Genomic DNA, 19,752 nt, shown 5'->3' with positions numbered 1-19,752 from the left:
TAATACTTGCATCTTGACAGCATGGAAATATTGATGATTTGATAGCAGAATTCAAAATGTTTTTAAAAATTCAGTTTTTGAGATAAAATTCTGATAATTGGCAAACTTCATCAACAACGACTTAGAAATATTGTCAATTTCTTTCAAGATGATTGAAAATGTATTTAGCAAAAATTGGCTGGTACAAGTTTACAGTACAGTATACAGTACTGTTGTTTACAGTCAAACGTTTTCATGGACTATAGGCTAAATTTTTTCCACTTTTTGTGCAGGACAGCCCGAAGATGCAGTGTACGTACAGTTGGTTTATTAGGAATTTGCACTTCCCCTATGATACATATTGGCATGCCTTTGCATTTCCAGCAAATCTGGCATGGGACTGGACCTTTGTGCAAGGTTTGGTGATTTTTCATCTATGGGAAGTACGATTTCCTAGGAAGAAGAAGGAAAATACTGGCGAAAACAATAGGTTCCCTGCTGCTTAGCTTAGCTGGCTGGCCTCTAAAAATCATCAGTCATCATCATGTGTGTAAAAGAGGAAGAACAAACAAACACCACCTTTCTCTAGGAGGCTGAAGACAAGACTAGTGGTGGTGGTGCTCCTGGCTGCTGCTGCTGCTGCTGCTGCAGACCGTGGCTGGTGTTGTTGAGAGGTAAGGGGGTGTGTCTGTGTCCCATACGGGTATCTGCTTCGGAGAGACCGAGCAGAGGCGGGAAATGGCGCCTGGTGCTGCTGGTAACACAACGGTGTGTCATTTCGGACGGAGAGACGGCCCTTGAGTACGAGAGATACCACAGGAAAAAAAGGTCGGGAACAAGCTCACGAAAAGCAACAACATCAACAACAACGACGTCCACCTCCGCCTCATCAGTTGTGATGGTTTAATCGGTCTAGAGTCGAGTTATCTCCGAGATAAGACTGCGGATCACTGTAAAGTAAGTCGTTAAAAACATTAACCACCAACCCGTTGTCGTGCATTTGTCTTCTCCAGATGTTGCGGTTTATGTAATGCTGGCTAACGACAGGATACATATTTTTTCCTTTCCCTTGCCTGTGCACATCTGTTTGCCCGAAGCAGTTTTTTTTTTTTTTTTTTTTGGTACACAGCTAGGCTAGGTTAGGTTAGGTTAACGCTAAGCTATCTATGCTAAGCTAAGCTAGGATACATACATAGCTAAAACACGGCCTAAGTCGGACCTGGCTAATTCCTGCCTGGTCGACTCGACCAATAAGCAATTTAATTTAAACAATTTGGTTAATTTAATTAAAAAAAACAACCACTGGAAAACAAACCAAGCGGAATAACCCCCGCTTGATTTAACAATGAACATATTAACGCGAGCTAACGTCTTCTAGCTAGCATCGGTGCTAACCTCGCTAGCTTCACATTAGCTTTCAGCTAATGCTAACGTCCTCTCCATTTAAAATCAAATCAACTCAACGGGAGCCCATATAGTGTCACGATTACAAGATAATCTAATCAATGCTTTGTTCGGTTAAGATAGCGCTGATTTGATTTGATTAACTGACCCATCGATCGACCGGTAAATAAATAAATAACGCCTCTCTTGTCAGTTAGCTGTTTTGATTAATAATAATAACGGCAGTGGTGCCTGACGAGCTTTGCTTTGCTGTTAAGAAAAAGGTGTAAAATCCTATGCATAAATCGCCCACAAACCTTCAATGTAGTCGTCTAACTAATTTTATTTTTATTGTTTTAATCGCATTTCACCTTTAACTTGTGATGCCGCCGCTGCCGCCGCACTGGCTTTGCTATGCTAACGGTGAGTTAGCCTCGCCTTGTTGAACCGTGAACGTTTTCACCTAGTGTTGTTGTTGTAACAGTGTGACATTATGTTTTAGTGCCACTTAACAAACTACATTCTCTAGTAGTACTACAACAACCCCTGACGCTTCCCCACACGACCTCTTGTAGTTTTCCCTCTAGCTGCTCGATTAGCCACAGTCGTGATTACATGTAGTGCAACTTTCACTAAGGTCGATTTGGTGAAGGCAGCTGGGCCAAGCCAAACCAAAACCGTGTGTCATGTGCTTTAACTTTATTTTTTATCCATTATGATTGATACGTGTGTTAGCCACTTCTTTAGCCTATTAGCTAACCTTATCGGAGTAGTTTTTTTTTGCGGAGTGGACGTGGGGGGCTGTAAAAAGGAAAGGGCCTCGCTTGTTTCTCCACTGCGTCTGTCTGCTGCTAGCTGCCTGGCTCATACAGTCTCAGTCGCATGCATGTTCTTATTTCCCGCTCAGTTGCTCGTACCAAGCTGAAGTGGCATGCAAAAGTTTGGCCACCCCTGGTCAAAATTTCTGTGAATGTAAACACTAGTTAAGCAAGAGGAAGATGAAATGATCTCCAAAAGGCATACAGTTAAACATAAAACACTATTTTTTTTGTTGCGATATTTTAAGCAATAGCAGTGTGTTGAATGGGAAACACAGGAGACTTGAGCTCTCAGTTAACTTTGACCAAGGTATCAGACAAGCTATTTATTTACCATTTTACACGCTGTGATAGTTTCTACCAGGGGCTACCAGGTACTAACTATGCAGGGTGACCAGACCTTTGCTGTGGGCCCTTTTCTGTCATTTTGAAAATGTAAAAGATGAGAATGAAAAAAAAAATTATAGTGTTTAAAATGTAAAGGGAATGTGTCATCTGTAACTTTGTCTTTTGGAGAAGATAATTTCCTCTTCCACTTGCTTAACTGTTCACATTAACAGAAATTGTGACTTTTGCATGATGACACTGTATGTGCGTAATCTGTGGGCAGTGGGAGATTTCCCCAGTAAGGTGGAGGTTCAGCAGCTATTGTGTTGCTATCATGCGAGGTTTGACCTTATAGTAACTACATTTGATAAGCAGTACTGTACTTCATTTTTGATAAAAAAAAAAAAAAAGTTTGTGTATTGTGGCATATACAGAGCTTAAAAACATGGAAGTAAAGAATGAAAAGACAGCAGACAAAGCATGTAGTTCAAAGCAATGGCATCATTTAGTTGTAACTAAAGGAATAGCATCTGTATGATTGAATACTCTGTCAGTGATAATACCAGTTTGCAGCTTCTGCCAGGTTTTGCATGTTAGGTTTGACATTTCAGTAGCACAAAGGAGCCTAACAGTTGTAGCTTGAGCTATTGTGAACTGTAGTGTGATGCAAATAGTTATAGAGATATTTACAGATGTACTGTACTGTATTTGCAGAGACAGACCAGGCAGATCAGTTGTTAATTTGGACCAACCAGTGAGATATGGAGATTTGTTACTTAATTTGTCACTTAGTACTGCAGCTTAAAATATCCCTGTCTTTGAATCAGAGCAGCGTCATCAACATGTTTATTAAAAGTGTTGCTGCATGAGCGTCATTGTTGCGCTGAACACATGTCTCGCTTGTACAGTAGTGTTGCGATTAGTGCAGAAGTAATTTGAGTTCACTGGATTTGCGTCTTACAAACACAATTAATGTGTGAAGGACGGTGTCACTGCTGCACCCACATCAGATATATTTCTTGTTTTTATATTTGGGGATGAAAGACAAAGACATTAAAAGAGTCCTCGCTGTTAATGAGGTGTTTGATGGATAGATAAGATGTTAATTAGTTTTTTTTATTTGTTTTATCCAATCCAATCTGGGAGAAAAAATCCTTTATTTATTCTCTTAATAAGATGGAAATAAGCACTTGCTTTCCATAAAGGTACTGACTGTAAATCTGATCTACATATACAGTTTACTACTGAGGCATTTCTCAGTTCTCCTCGGTTTCATCAGGTTTTTATTTCTCAAACATAAACATGCCCTGTTTTTATATTTTATCTTAGAGGAAATAAGTAAATATTGAAAATTATATCACATGAATTCACTGTCTTAATCTGCAAATTTTATTTTAATACTCTCACTGTTACATACAGTTATCAGTTATCCGGCTTGCTCAGTTCTTTTTTTTTTGTTTTGCCTGCGGCTGTTACTTAAATGTTACATGTACCCTCCCTGATGCTTTTAAAGCGCCTTTTTGTGTTTGTGTGATTGAGCAACAGTACGTAGGTCTACACCTCTTGTGCGTCTATGTGTACACCCCTGCATAAATGTAAAGCAGATGTAGGGAAGGGCGCTTACAGTATGTGAGGTGTGCTGTGCTGTGCTGTGCTCTACTGTATTGAGAAGGTGCTATTGTGTGTTTAAGGTTTCCTGACAGGTTGTGGATATGTCCAGACACATTTTCAGCCAGCTGCTGTTACGTAAGAGCAAAGGGCTGGCATGCTTGACTGACGATTTGTGTTGACTGTGAATAGTTTTTAGTTTTTCCTGTAAGAAACTTGAGGACAGCGCTGACCAATTAAATCCCCTCAGCTCTGGAGTATAAGGAATGTACTTCCTTCACACAAGTTTTTAGGTGAAATAAACCACATTTTAAATCTTTTGTAAGTGCATCCAGTTATTTATTTTAGTTCTCTCTGTTTTCTTTTACTTAAACATTGATCTCGCATACATGTAGTTTAATAGTAAGGGAGCGTTTGTAGAGTGATGGAAGTAAAGCCAGCTGTGGCTGCCGTGATCCACTGTGATGTAAGTGAAATGGGATCTTGAATGCATCCAGATGTTGGCAGAAAATGCACCAGTATTACTTCAGTACACATAGATGCATCCCACAGTTATCCAGCAGTTAAGACTGTAAGAACAACCTGTTCGTCCACCGCAACAATAGAATATTTGCTTAAATTTGCTTCCTTGACTGCACACAGTTACAATGATTTTCTGTCTCTCTCTTTCTCTGTCTTCCTTCAGTCTGATTTTTTTTCTCTTTTTCTTACCCAGCCTTACATGTGACTGCTAAAACAATGAGGCTGAGAATGCGTAAGGCGTCTCAGCAGCCGAACCCCAGTGTGGCGAGCCGCCCGTCCCGGACCAAGCGGAGGCATTCAGAAGTCGAAGAGGACACTCCTACTAGTGGTGGGAGGGGCTTGTTCTCAACCATCAAAAAGTTCATCAGAGGAAATGCGGTTAAGGTAACGAACGACCTTTGTGATCACATCAGCTGACCTTGCTTTATAATTGAGTTCAATGCAAATGAGTGCGGCGGCGGCGGTGGTGGTGGTGGTGGTGGTGGTGGTGGTGGTGGTGCCCCTTCTGGAGGCGCTGAAAAACTGTAGCTGGAGTGGAAGTCATCCAACTCTTCGTCAGTGTGTTTTTTCCCTTAAGTGTTACCTCAGCTTTTTCGCCACCTCTGTGCTTTAAAAAACAGTATTTAGTCTTGTGCTTTCCAGGTCCGTGAGTTAAATACAGTGTTTCTTGGTGCAGAGTGTCATGTTTCCCAAGAAATGTCTGGAGGAATGCAGCAGCTTGTCTGAGAACTCGGACTCGGGTCTAATTTTAGATTTTGGCTCACAGAGTTGGTGTGCAGGGACAGGAGGTAGTAACAAGTGGAAAAGTCAACTTGGCTAAAAGGAACTTTTCCTCTCGAAAGACAACGAGAAAGTTTTAATGTTTAACATCGTTATTTCATGGTCTGCCATGTCTTAATTTCCTATCTGTGCCTGTTATTCAACAACCTCACAGTTGAGAAATACATCTTTTATATTTTAATTAGTCTTCTTTTCTGACATTTGAGATATTTATATATAGTATATAAACATAACCTGTCCTTTCATTGTTGCTGCATCACCTGCTTTTAAACTTCTGCTGTGATGAAATCTTAAACTTGAAATGCTTTTGAAAGGGATACGTTTTTAAACTACTGTTTCTGCATTTAAATATTTATTGTCAAGTTTTCTTTTTTTTTAAATTTTAAGTGTAAAATGCTGCCACTGCTAGCGAGAATTGAATAAATCAGACCAAAGATATCTTAAGGCCATGGTGCACTGATAATGTTGGATGTTATAAAGTCACAAACTGCGCAGCATCAAAGTAGCTGGTTGGAGTATGCAGCTAATTTCTGGTGGATTGTTGTGCTATGATGTAAACAGGAAAGCACCACACACGCCCACGTCACCGTTAACAGTATTTTGTCTTTTGTCTTCTTGTCTCCGATAGGTGGAGCAGGAAAGCCCGGCCAAAAAGACACGCCTCCATTGTGATGTGGACAACAACCTGATCACCTCTACAACCCCAAACACCAACACCCCCCGCAGGACGATCAGCAGGGTTGGACGGAGAGGCTCCATCAATGGACGTGAGTTACACAGAGAAGGAAAAAAACTAATCACTCATCTTTATTATCTGTCTATCAATCAAACAAACGTTTTCACACTTCATACAGGAAGCAGCTCAAAGTGCTTAATGTGATAAAAAGTAATAAACAGAGAGAGGACATTTACATACAAAGACATTTGCATTCACCTAACCAAAAATGAAAACACTGAGGAGTTAAAGGGATAGTTCACCCAAAATTCAAATTTCACTCATTATCTACTCACCCTCATGTCAACTAAGAGCTGTGAGAATTTTCAGAGTCCTCCGTTCCTTCTCTGAGTTACGGGGGGGTCCGCGCAGCAGTATTTGTCCATATAATGGTTGTCAATGGACACCACGTTTCTTCGTCCAAAAAGACACACCAAAAAACATCCAAATACCTCCATACTGCTCGTCTGTAATGTCCCTCTTGTATTGAAGCCCCGACATGTGAAATTGTTCCGCCGGTCAGTGCAAATCACGTGAGATTTGCACTTACACAGGCAGAGCAGTGAACCGAGACACTGGGAGCTTCCGCTACAAACAAGCTTAAAATATAGACTTATTTAATTTTTTTCGGAACAATTTCTCATCTCGGGGCTTCAATACAAGAGGGACATTACAGACGAGCAGTATGGAGGTATTTGGATGTTTTTTGGTGTGTCTTTTTGGACGAAGAAACGTGGTGTCCATTGACAACCATTATATGGACAAATACTGCTGCGCAGACCCCCCCGTAACTCAGAGAAGGAACGGAGGACTCTGAAAATTCTCACAGCTCTTAGTTGACATGAGGGTGAGTAGATAATGAGTGAAATTTGAATTTTGGGTGAACTATCCCTTTAAGAAATACTGAGGAAATGCTATCTTACACTTTTCTTACACCTAAAATAAACGGATAAAATGAAATATATAAATATATGTGTGATATATAAATAATTCAAGGGAATAAACACTGAGATACTGCATAAAATCAAAGTTTAGATCTAATAAAACAATAAGAACAACAGTGCTATAAATCTTATAATAATAAAATTCAATCAAACGCCAGACTAAAAAGGTAGCAGGTCTTCATTTTGCTTTTAAAAATATCAACGTTGTTGGGGGTCCAGGTCCGTGTGGGCTGAGAGTCAAACCATCACTGCACCACCACACGGTGACACCCACCATACCTGCACCTTGTCTTTTGTTAACTGTCTTTAACCTGTCGCTTCCTCTTCAACAGAGGCAACCAATCATGACAGGAGTAAGGAGAAGCCCAACGGCAGCCTGGAGGAGACGACGGCCGTTGAGTTGCCAGTTACCAGCCCTCCCAGGACCACCCTTCTTGGGACCATCTTCTCCCCTGTTTTCAACTTTTTCTCACCAGCTAAAAATGGTGAGCAGCCACGTTTCCTCTTCATTAATCGCACCATTAGATGTTACTACAGCAACAATAGCTAGGTTTCCGTTGCAGGTTTTCACAAAATAAAAGCAATATTTACATATATTATATGTACCATTGATATTTACAGGGGTTTCCATTGAAAGGTGTTTACATGGACATGTTATTGTGTGACACCGCCTGACTTATCAGACTGTACCTATGTATTTTTTATTAAAATAACGCATTTGGGTGAAAACGGTACTAAGTGTGATACTCTTCTTGTAAATGAAGAACAGACTTTTTTAACAGTGACACCCCATATTTCTCATAATTTTAAAGAAATTGGACGTTTAACACATTTTGCGTTTAGTGATTTAGCAACGGTGGCCCCTTAACAACTGTGGTGACGTGGCGGGACGACTCAAAACAGACAGCAGAGAGGGAGAGCAAAGGGAAACGGAAACAATTACTAACGGGATCAGATCTTATCAGACCTGCAGTGACATGTAAATGCGAAAAAAGTGTTTCCATTACACTTTGTAATCGACATGTATGAAAAACCACCTCATGAGAGGTTTATTTGAAAATGTAGGGCTTTCCATTACCTGTTTTTTTTTATAGTGATATTTAGGTTTTGCGCATTTCTAGGGGTAATGGAAACACAACTAATGATGATCCAGGCTTCTCTCTAAATTTTTGGATGCAGTTGACACTGTAACCACAATATTATTTACTGTATGTCGTCATGAAATGCATTTTCATTAATTAGTTCTTGATCATGTTCATTCATTCATCTCTTTGTTGTGTTTGTGTTGCAGCCTCCTCTGGCTCGGACTCCCCAGACCAGGCGCTGGAAGCAGAGGAGATAGTCAAGCAGCTGGACATGGAGCAAACTGTGGAGACGCCCACCAGCACAGCCACGTCCACGCAGGAACTGTGTGCCCCCACTAACTTTTACTCTAGTGTATCACAGCTGCCGCCTCTGCGACCTCCCCACATCCCCGAGGTGTCGCCCACAGCGGAGGAGGGAGAGCTCGATCCCGACGCCGACCTTCCACCTCTCACAGGTAGATAAGAAAAAAACCTGGTTCTGAATCATTAGACTTTCTCCTTCTTGTTGTGTCAAAATTTATTCGACATCTTCTTCTTACTGTGGTCGAAGCTCCAGGATCCAGTCCAGAAATGGCGTATGTGGACGCTCCTCCCACTGCGGTGCCACCAGAGGCGTCCTATGAGGAGGACTGGGAAGTCTTTGACCCGTGAGTTTAATTCTGCATCATCATGATAAAGAGATACAGCTTACTAATATAGCCAGACAAGAAAGTCCAAATGAGGACATTTGGAAAGCAAAGAATAGTGGGATGGTTTGAAGGAGGACAGGGCTGATGGCACCAATGATAACATTATGACCTAAAATATCTGGACCACTGACCGGACATCAGAGCCAACTATAATACACACACATTTGACTAATCTGTGAAAGCTTTCAGTTAGAGATAAACAGGACATTTGTTGTAACAGCAGGTTTGACCGTGGGTAAATCAAAACATGTCTTTCCCATGTGAATAACTTTGGTGACAGCATTGATTATTTTTACGATTTTAACATTGATTGACCTGATTGTGCATTTGCGTCCTTTTATTCCGAGCAGACACATTACATTTCTGCTGATCTTTGCCTTCTACTTTTTATTCCCCTGTGTAATTTATTCATTTTCAAATCAGGATATATTAATTGCCTAGTTATTATGTTTTTTTTTATTATCATATACTAAATACAGAGAGACTACAAGCTGATACATATCTGGCAGTTAAAAACAATGCAATGCTTTAAGTTTACCTAAACAAGCATCCATTTCTATGACACTCATTAGTTTTCCCATCTACTTATTTTAACATATTTAAATTGATGTTATATTGTGGGGTGTTTTTTATTTGTAGGTATTTCTTCATCAAGCACGTCCCTCCACTGACAGAAGAGCAGCTCACCCGTAAGCCAGCCCTGCCACTGAAGACACGCAGCACACCTGAATTCTCCCTGGTCCTAGACCTGGTTAGTTAAAGTGTTTGTATTATTATCATTTTTTGAAACACTGCAGATATTCTTAAAGTTTCACCGTCTTTTCTCTGTTTTTTTTTCCTTCTTTAGGACGAAACATTGGTTCACTGCAGTTTAAATGAGCTGGAAGACGCAGCACTTACCTTCCCTGTTCTCTTTCAGGATGTCATTTACCAGGTAAGCGTTGCCTCACAGGAACGGTTCCCCATTGTGTATTCCACTAGAGGGGGCTAAAGTCATAGGTGGGGGAAAAAAACCTCCTGCTGAGGAAGGTTTATGCAGAAAAATTGTAAAAATTAAGAGGTTATAACCTTTAATCTGCTTCTGTTCTAACTTCAAGTCAAATATGTCGTATTTTTATTATTTATTTATGAAATGTTTGTGTCATCATGTGCAGGTGTATGTGCGCCTGAGGCCTTTCTTTAGAGAGTTTCTGGAACGCATGTCTCAGATCTATGAGGTAAATACAACCCATAATTCTTTTAAATACATCCTACTTGCATTAGATTAGAAAAAAACTGACCTTTTGTCTTTCTCCTTTTTCCAGATCATCCTTTTCACAGCCTCTAAAAAAGTGTACGCAGACAAACTGCTCAACATCTTGGATCCTAAAAAGCAGCTAGTGAGGTACAGTGTGTTGCATCTGAATCTTTTATAGTTACACAACGAACTCCCAGAGCTGATTCAAGCCTGAATGAAAAGAGTGTCGCCGTGCAGGTGTCAGTGTTGTAGGTTTTTCTGAATTATTGATCGCCCCCCCGACCTTGTCACTGATTGATTTTATTTTTTTTCCTCTCTCTCTCTGTTCTTCTCCCGTGTCTTGTCTTTCATCCTCCTCCTGTAACTGTAGACACAGGTTGTTTCGTGAGCATTGTGTTTGCGTCCAGGGAAACTACATCAAGGACCTCAACATCTTGGGCAGAGATCTGTCAAAGACCATCATCATCGACAATTCACCACAAGCCTTTGCATATCAGGTGAACACACAAAACAAAACAAAAACAAAGGTCTTTTATTTGCTTAACAACAATACAGATTCTCAAACCACCTTCTTCCTGGTGTCTGACAGGGAAGTGCTCAGTCATTCCTCCACCATCCACCTTTTAATCACATTGTAAAAACCCCCAAGGTTTTTTCCTGATTGTCATGTGCTGCTCTGATTAATTACCACAAAAACAAACTTATGGCGTTGGTTAGTCATCGCAGCCTGCTGAGCTGAATCAGCTGCAGGTCACTTTGAATTATTCACCAACGACTCTCTGAACAACACCCTCTTCAAATATGTGGCGTTTTCTGTCTGATATAACTCCTCAGCTCGTTTTTCCCCTGGAGCTTCATATTGTATTTCATAAAAAAAAAAAAACAGGTTTCAGTGCTCTTATTGCACCATAGAGGTCGGTTTAAAAACAGGAAGACTTAACTCTGTGTTTTTCTGTTTTCTGTCCTGACAGTTGTCCAATGGGATTCCCATAGAAAGCTGGTTCATGGACAAGAATGACAATGAGCTTCTGAAGCTGGTTCCCTTCCTGGAGAAGTTGGTTGAGATGGTAAGAGATCCTCCTCTTCCTCAAGTTTTAATGTAGGACTTATTTGATATGTGTTAACTGTTTTTACTGGAGGTGTAACGATACATATATAAATCATGGTTCAGTTCATTTTCGGTACAGTATGGGAACAAAATGCATAATATAAATTTGCTCGTTGTTTATTTGGAACTTTTGTAAACCAACAACTTACACGTTTTAGTCAAATGTAATTATTGTAACATACAACATACTGTTGTAAGTGCCGCCTGGTAATAAGTTAAATAAATTATTCTTAAATAAACAAAATACATATAAGATAAGCTTTACAATAAATAAAATATTCTCAAATAGGGATGCAACACATTAACCATTTAACCGTTAACCGATGACAAGAACTTTGACTGACTAATACTATCGGTCATCTCATGGGGGCTTGTCGACATACGTAGACTTCCACGCATTCACGCCTTCGGTCATATTTCGCAGCAAGCTAGCTCTGCTGTTCCTCTCTCTTCAGCCTGGTGTTTGGCTGCACTTTGTATAAAGAGTTCAAAATGTTTAGATCTAACCTCCATCTGAGCGCCAGTCAGCTGTAGCAGCATGTGTGTTTTATAACGGCAAGAAAAAGAAAACGACAAGGAAGGGTCTTCAAACTCTGGTTTCTCAGGTTAGCGGTAGCATTAGCGGTAGCCACGACATAAACGGGCTGCGCGTGTAGCTGCAGTCGGACAATAAACACACAACTTCTGTTCCAAACCGAACGTCCTGTTCCGAAGCAGCTCAATACAAATACATGTATACATACCGTATTGTTGCACCTTTAGTTTTTACCATTTCAGAAGTCATTAATCTAATTGTTTTCTTTGATCTCCTCCTGTCGTGGTTCTCCTGCCTCTTCTTCACCCGTCAGAACGAGGATGTGCGCCCACACGTTCGGGAGCGGTTCCGGCTTCACGACCTGTTGCCCCCCGACTGAACTGGACCACAGTCTCTCAGAACTGGGACGACGATGAAAAAAACTGAGAAAACAACATGCGTGTAAAAAGCCCTTCTTTGGATTACAAACTACAACATTGCCATTACTGTTAAAAAAAATTTAGCCTTTCCTCCTCCCCCCCTTTTTTTTGTTTCGTTTTTGTTTTTAAATCCACCATTGCTTTTTAAAAAACGAAAAACTTCAAAAGAAAAACATTTTTAAAGATCTGGGTGACATTTTCTAATTCTCTAAAAATGTATAGATGATGAAACTACACACACACTATGAACAAGCCCAGGTAGGACTCCTCCTTTTTGACTGACTCTCCAGCCGTGGAGCCGGATATTTCCTCCACACTAAACTCTGAAGTCTTGGTGCTGGTTTTAGTGGAAGTGGAAATGCCGCCTGGTAAAAAGAGGAACTCCGACCCCCTCCCTCTGACCCCTGGTGCTCACGCTGTTGACACTGACGAATAACGACACTCTGTGGCTACAGACGGTTTTCAGCGGGAATGACTGGCCTGTAAATCAATCTGTGCATGTGTGTATGTTTACTCCTAGCCACACACACACACACACAAACACACAGACAGACGGACACACACTCACTGATTTGGTGTTTGGCAAACCTACGATTCTGTAGCCTTTAAAATCATATGCATTCCTCCGTAGCTGAGTCAAGTTTCTATTGTTGGTTGCAGTTTTTTTTTTCTGGTAAAACTGGTGTTTCATTGTTTTTTTTGTTTTTTAATATAACATGTTCAAAATGTTTTGCTTCTGTTTGTAAGATATGATATTTTAAAAGGGGGTCATGTAAGTTTAATTGTGAGCCTTTTTCCTACTTAGGAGAACACGGTTGCATAATAATAATAATGAGTCCACTACAGTACATAAGTGAGATAAAACTGAATTAATCCAGGACTTTTAATTATAGTTTGTTCTCATTCTTAACAACTAGAGGTTAAAATCAGTGTGTTGGCTTCACCGTGGACACAACATGGCTCCCTAATTAAATGTTAGGATTTAAGAATTCAATCTTGTTACCTGTAAATCTGACACATTGTAAAAGGTCTGAGGGCATTCATTCATTAACTTTTCAACGTGACATGTGTCAACAACGCGTTAGCCTTTTTTCTTTAATAATAGTATTTGATTTTGTCATTTTTGTCTAATAATAATAATCATCAGTATTGTCTTTTTACTCCTAATCAATCAAGTATTCTGGCTAAAATTCAGTTACTTTTTAAGTTGTGGTGTGTGTACTTTGATGGCTGTGTCAGTAGCATTATGACTAATGTAGCACATCCTCTGCCAGTGTGTCACGACGTCGAGCCGCGGTAGAGAAACGACGGTTCAGACCCCTGTACCAGCAACATACTGTTTTAACTGTCGGCTCCATCGACTGCCCCTCTTACCTGTCTGTCGTTTCATACTTTGTACTTTTCAGCTTTTTTTTTTTGTTTTTATTTTATTTCTTTTTTTGTTCTTCCTGTATAGCACAGTTTTTAAAGCATTGTGTTTTTATGAATGGTAACTATATGAATGTGTCTCAGCCTGGACATTCAAGCCAAACTGACATTTTTACTCTCTCGCTGTTGTTTCAACTTTTAACTTATTTAAGTAGTGAGACAAACAGTTCAAGGCAGACCTTGTAAGATGTCGTTGTCGTCGTTGTTATCGACATCCACATTATACAAAGCCTAATAAACCTGTGAGGTGCAGACAGACGCCTGTTGGTCAGTAGGAGAAGAGGAAGAAGAGGAGAAAAAAAAGGCCAAACCTTTAAAAAAAACAAAAAAAACATTTGGCATGTTATCGTCGAACTTTTTACAGTTCCTGTTCAGTTTTTAAAAATCAAAAGTGCATTTTATTTTAAAGCAGATGTGGGTGTTTGGATTTGTCTGGGTTGCTTGTACAGTGCCATACGACTCTGCTCCTCACAAAAAAAAACCCTAGACCCCCCCAGACCCCCTACTCCCCCAGCTCCGACCCCCCACCCCCTTAAAAAAACACTTAGATGGAAAGAGACAATCAGACCTCAACTCTCTGCCGATACTGAAACCTGGAGACGCTCACCTCTCCCCTCATTTCTTTTATTCCCCCCCATGTGCAGTTACAGTATGTGTTGTGCACTGTGACCCCTCCCTCCCTCCTGACTCCCCCCTCCCCTCCCCTCCGCTTGTTTTTTGCCTTTTTTTTTTCTAACCAGACGTTGGTAGCTCTCCACAAATTAGACTTTCCTTTTTTTAAAGTTTGTGTTCAATTGTTACAGGGCACAATTGTGTTTTACTCTTTACGTAAAGTTACGAGTGCACATGTCCAGACTATGAATGTAAAAATTGTACATGGGGGAGGGTGAGAGGGTGAGGGGGGGTGAAGTTTTTTTTTTAAGTGTCTCTCTCTCCGAGTTCCTTGTTGCGTCCTCTCCTCCTCGTCACCGTGAGGGAGGAGGCAGCGGCTCACATCTGCCAGCCAGGTGTTGAAGACGAGGCCGTGGAAAAGGAAATGTCCCAACATGGTGGTAGTGCCCCTCCCCCCTTCCTCACCCCTCCCGCCTCCCTGACCCCCTCCCGACGCCCCCCCATCCTAACGCCCCCCATGACCTCTCACCATCCTGACTGCCACCTTTTCAGTATGCAAGCCTCACCTGGAGAGCGTGATGTAGCCCAGGTGTGCTCGTCTCCTCAGTGGGCGGAGTGATCGTCACCCGCGGCTTGTTTTTTTGTTTTTTGTTTTTTGTTGTTTTTTTTGCGAAGGATGGGTGGGAGGCATTTGATAACTTTTAATCCAGCTCGTTTTTATGTGCATTACCAGTTTTATTGTACACTTGAGTGTTGTACAATACATGCAGCTTCATGTTTAAAAAAAATCCTTAAAGTAAGGAAAAAATTTTGTATTTTTGATTTCAAAAGGCATGTCATATCTACTTTTTAAATGTATTAATGAAGATTTAACTTTACATCAAATGGAGTTTTTTTGTTTTGTTTTTTTCTTAAAAAAATATCTGTATGTTTAGTTTAGCGCTATGTCACTGAACTGTTAAATTTAGCATGTAGAGAAAACAGCTTGCTTTGTGGGAGAGTCCTGAATTAAATTTTTTATTCATGGCACTTTTTCTGCAGAAAAAAAAAAAGCAATCGTGTTAATGATTTTTTTTTCTTTATCCGTTAAGCCATTTTACTTGCGAGAAACTGCTATTTGTGCTGAAGATGTATTTAAAAAATGTTTTAAGACATCTTTGTTAGCCGTCAGGCTATGCTATTGTAAAGTGTATATACAGTTACATTGAATTTCTGAAACAAAGTTTTAAAGTTAAAAAAAACCTCTTGCATGCCTTTTGTTTTTATTTCTCTCCACATGTGGGACAAAGGAGGAGGAGGAGGTGTGGTGCAGTGTAATGGTACAGGTACACTACCCTCACATTTATCTTCATTGTAGCACTTAATGTATTTCTACATAATCTCCAAATCACTTGTCTAAGATATATTTATTCATCTCGGATAGGTGAGTATTCATCTCAGCAGGGTTTCACTGTGTGGTTTTATTTTAGTCTTTAGAGTTTGTCTATAAAAAAAGACGACACAGACACAAAATAATACTGATTTAATTAACTGATAGAATTTAAATTAGATTTCAAATGTTCAATTATTGAGCCTGGATCTGCAACTGAGCCGCCGTCTGGTGCATGACTCTGTCTAATCCCAGCTGCAAAATCCTTCTGTAATTATAATTATCTTTATCAGATTTTGTCAGTAGCTACTCACAGTATCTCTGTCTTTTCCTCTACAACACAACGGGCCGAGGCCGATAACCCCTCTGGTTCTGTCACTGTGCTTCTCCTGGTGGGAACTGATGGGTTTGGTAGAGACAAAGTGCCTTGAGGTAACTCCAGTTGTGAATTGGCCTTATGTAAATAAGAAAAAGAAATTAATGGACTATTTTAATGAGGTTGACCCCGGAAACAGTAAGTCTTACCAGACGGTATTAAAAATTTTACTTATTTTAGGCCTAATTTTCACCTGGTTTCTCTCGAAAAAGCTGCAAAAAATAAGTTTTTAATGTGTTATAATTGAGAGAAAACTATAGTTTATCGCTTAATCTAACTGTCTTCAGACATAACTTGATGTCTTTTCAGTGTTGTGTTCACATGTCCACGCCGCCATCGCCTCAGACGACATCAGGTTGTACACGTGGATTAGACATAGTCGTGTGTGTGTGTGTGTGTGTGTGTGTGTGTGTGTGTGTGTGTGTCTCCTGGCTGCTCCTCGGGGTCTCGGGTTTCAGTCGGTTTCAGAGTTAATCAACACAGCCGGTTAATAATTCAGCAGCGATGGCCGAGCTTGTCGCAGAAATCCGCTCCGCGTTTCACAGCCCGAGCTTCGCACCTTCCTCTGCGCCCTTTTTACGCGCGTCCTTAATTACGCAGCAGCTCCTCTCGGGACAGAGGGACAGGAGGACAGGTGTAGAGTTGCAGGTGAAGAGGCCGCGGCCTCTCAGCGGAGTGGCCCGTTAAGAGGCTGCATCTCCCCGGGAGGAGGAGGAGGAGGAGGAGGAGGAGGATGTTGATCTTTGATGGATGAGACACAAACCTGTCACGGTGCAGGTTTTTTTTTTTCTTCCTTCCTCGTTGACTCCTGACTGCAGCAGGATGTCTGTTCTCAGCCCGGATCTTCAGCTTCACATCGACGTCTCTGCTGCTGCTGCAACAGGATAAAACACAGCTTTGTGTTTATTAACCTGCTGCTTCTGTCCCAGCTGGTTGTTGTTTGTTTGTGTTTGTTTGTCTGTGTCTGAGGGAGGGAGGACTCTTCACGATGCGGGCGACACCAGCTGCTGCTGCAGCCTACACGGTCTGCATCCTGTTTGGTAAGAGACTTTTATTCTAGTCCTAATTAAAAACCAGGGATTAACTGGGATTTGTAAATAATATCATTGTTTAGTTATGTATCAATGGTTTACAATGTCAATACAGCTAACTTCATTAATAGATTTATTTTCTCTCATTGGAACCAGCAGTGTTTTAGTTTTCTTTTTTCATCTAGTAAAGTAAAACAAAAGGAAGCACTAGTTTCTTTTTTAAACCTCAATGGTCAGATAAAAATTAAACTTGAAGTCTTACAGTCCCTGATATGTTGTGTGTATATATATATATCTTTTTTTTAAATAGGTAAACCTCATTTGTGTAGCACCTTTGAATTCCTTTATATTCAAGAGCACTAGAAAGAAAAGCAAATAAATACAGCATTTATTTTAACAAGTTATAAAAAAAGATAAAAACACAGGATAATGGTAATAAGAGTAAAATTATGGATAAATAAACAAAGACACAAAATAAGATTGATTAAAAGCATCAAAGTAGATACCGACCTGCTTTTATAAAACTATCAAGAGAAGAAAAACTTATTGTGGAGGTTGAAAATCTCTTTGTTGGCTTCTAAAGTCATTTAAAAAGAAGTTTTCAACAAGTTATCAATACACACAGACAAACAACAGAGAAAACAGAAGATAAGATAAGAAATACAAGGTCAAAATCAACAATACAATTTCTAAAACAGCACTAATTCAACATTTAAGGTCAATAATTGTGACTTTCTAACAGCAGAGAGGAGATAAACTCACTCACTGTCTCGTCCTGTTCTGTTTTCCTCCATGTACAGGGATCCTGTGTGATGCCAAACACACGTCTTCAAAACCCAAAGTCGTACAGAAACAGAGAGACGAGGCTCAAGGGAAAACCACCACGTTGGAGGACGACATCCACAGACTCATCGACCAGCTCCACTCTCTGTCCGGAGACGAGGAAAACGCTCGGAGCTTCGTCTCCTCTCCCCCGGAGGAGAGTTTTTCCCTCGATGCTTATTACAGCGCGCTGAGTAACCTGCTCTCCGTCGTCCAGCCGCTGCTCAGAGAGAGATTCATGGACGACCTTCCTAGAATATTAGTCTGTATTCTGTCAGGGAGGCAGGACTGTGGCCTGGAGGCCGAGCTAACGAAGGCCGTGACTCTGGAGATGGTGAAACCGCTGCTGCTGTTTGTGTCGTCCCTGAGATCCCAGACCTGTTCCCCTCTGGACGGCAGAGACAACGACAACGACGACGACGAATCAGACTTCAGCTTCTCCGGACTCTACCTCAGGATGGGGGGGTCGGCGTCGACGGCTCTGAACGGCCTGCAGCAAACCTTGATAAACATCCTGTCAGGTTTCCCTCTGTGTGGGAGTCTGATGAGCGCCGTGAGCTTCTTGGCCGATGCCGCCGTGATGAACGTCTCCACCTTCATGTCAACTTTACTCCAAGTACCACTGGACTTCATCAGAATAGCTCTACAGTTTGGAGTCAGTGTGCCGTCTCTAGATGCACAAGAGTCCTGCAAACAAGGTCAAACATCATTTTCATCAATGTTTATAACCATTTTTTTCTTAGATGTTCTTTCTAACTGTTTCCCCACTTGTTCTGCAGGAGATCTCAAGCAGCTCATTATGTGGTAAGTCACTCTTAAAATTCAGATTAACCCTTGAACTATGTGGAGATTGAGACCATTAACAGCACTGGAGCAATGATTTTAAGACTGGTTATCTGTTTTGTTTTGTTGTGTTGTGCATGCACGGGAGGTTGTGTTGAAGTAATTCGATGACTCTTTAGGCAAGAAACTTTACAAACAAGACACAAACCAAACGTGTTAGGAAAAGTCAGTGGCACTTGGAAAACTGCTGGAAAAACTTAATAGGAGAAGTAAACCATGAGCCCCAAGGTGCATTTTGCAAAAAAAAAACATCCAATCACAAGGCAAAAGTCCTGCAGCACTATGCGAGACCTTACATTTATTTCATCATATTCAGATTAAATTAATTCGGCATCTTATGCAGAGTTAATTGTGTAACAAAGTCACCATGTTTTCTTCTTCTTAAATTCATGCATCTGATTGGCATAATCCCTATCCGTATAGTCTGAGAGACGGAGTTGTTTTAGAGGTAAATTCATGCAAAACCGCTGATGTGCGTTCCCGTCGGGGGCAGTTTTTCGGCAAGCAGTCTCTGCATTTGCCTCGAAAACAACTCTGTCTTATAACGTTACATTATTATCTCATAGCGTGGTGAATGTGCAGGTCACAACTTGTCCACCAGAGTGTTTTGGAGTTGTTGGATTGTGTATTTGATGAGGGAAACCAAGAAATCCCATTCGCCTCCGTGGTGTAGCTCTCAGCAGCTCGCGGCTCTGCTCCGCCGTACCTACTGCTATGACTATAGGGATTATGGCAATGGGCCAATTTGCCAAAATGTTGAACTATCCCTTTAAGTGAATATTGGAATAAAAACTGACACAAAGGCAGTAAACACGAAAATAAAAGATTGCAAAGAATGAATCCTGACATGTGTTTTGTTCAGGGGGATGAACCACAACGTGAACTGGTCATTCACTAACTCCATCGTCGACATCCTGCTGGACATCTTCCTGGCTCCAGATCAGTCTGCGTGCACGTATCCAGGCCCAGAGTGTCGCAGTCCGCTCCGGGTCCGGGTCCCGCTCCAGCGCAGCTCCTCCTCCGCTGAAAACAACCACAATGACGACACCGTCCTGCTCCGGTGCGACCGCCACAACCTGGCCAGACTCAACGACACGCTCTGCGCCGACGTCCTCGCCGGGT

The 19,752-nt window shown here is 41.1% G+C and overlaps 1 protein-coding gene across 1 annotated transcript; it reads left to right on the top strand.

Annotated features, from left to right (window-relative positions):
* Nucleotides 1–706: 706 nt before the first annotated feature.
* Nucleotides 707–15,425, top strand: ctdspl2b (CTD (carboxy-terminal domain, RNA polymerase II, polypeptide A) small phosphatase like 2b). The gene is made up of 13 exons (XM_083993947.1): nucleotides 707–936; nucleotides 4,831–5,021; nucleotides 6,046–6,184; nucleotides 7,409–7,561; nucleotides 8,368–8,616; nucleotides 8,712–8,808; nucleotides 9,490–9,601; nucleotides 9,698–9,784; nucleotides 10,005–10,067; nucleotides 10,155–10,234; nucleotides 10,458–10,584; nucleotides 11,059–11,154; nucleotides 12,044–15,425. The coding sequence occupies exons 2-13, from the start codon at nucleotides 4,854–4,856 to the stop codon at nucleotides 12,107–12,109; spliced, it is 1,437 nt and encodes a 478-aa protein (XP_083850073.1). The 5' UTR covers nucleotides 707–936; nucleotides 4,831–4,853; the 3' UTR covers nucleotides 12,110–15,425.
* Nucleotides 15,426–19,752: the final 4,327 nt, after the last annotated feature.

Source organism: Trachurus trachurus (genome assembly GCF_905171665.1).
Source record: "Trachurus trachurus genome assembly, chromosome: 3".
NCBI classification, from domain to species: domain Eukaryota; kingdom Metazoa; phylum Chordata; class Actinopteri; order Carangiformes; family Carangidae; genus Trachurus; species Trachurus trachurus.
This window is presented reverse-complemented; position numbering and strand designations above follow the sequence as displayed.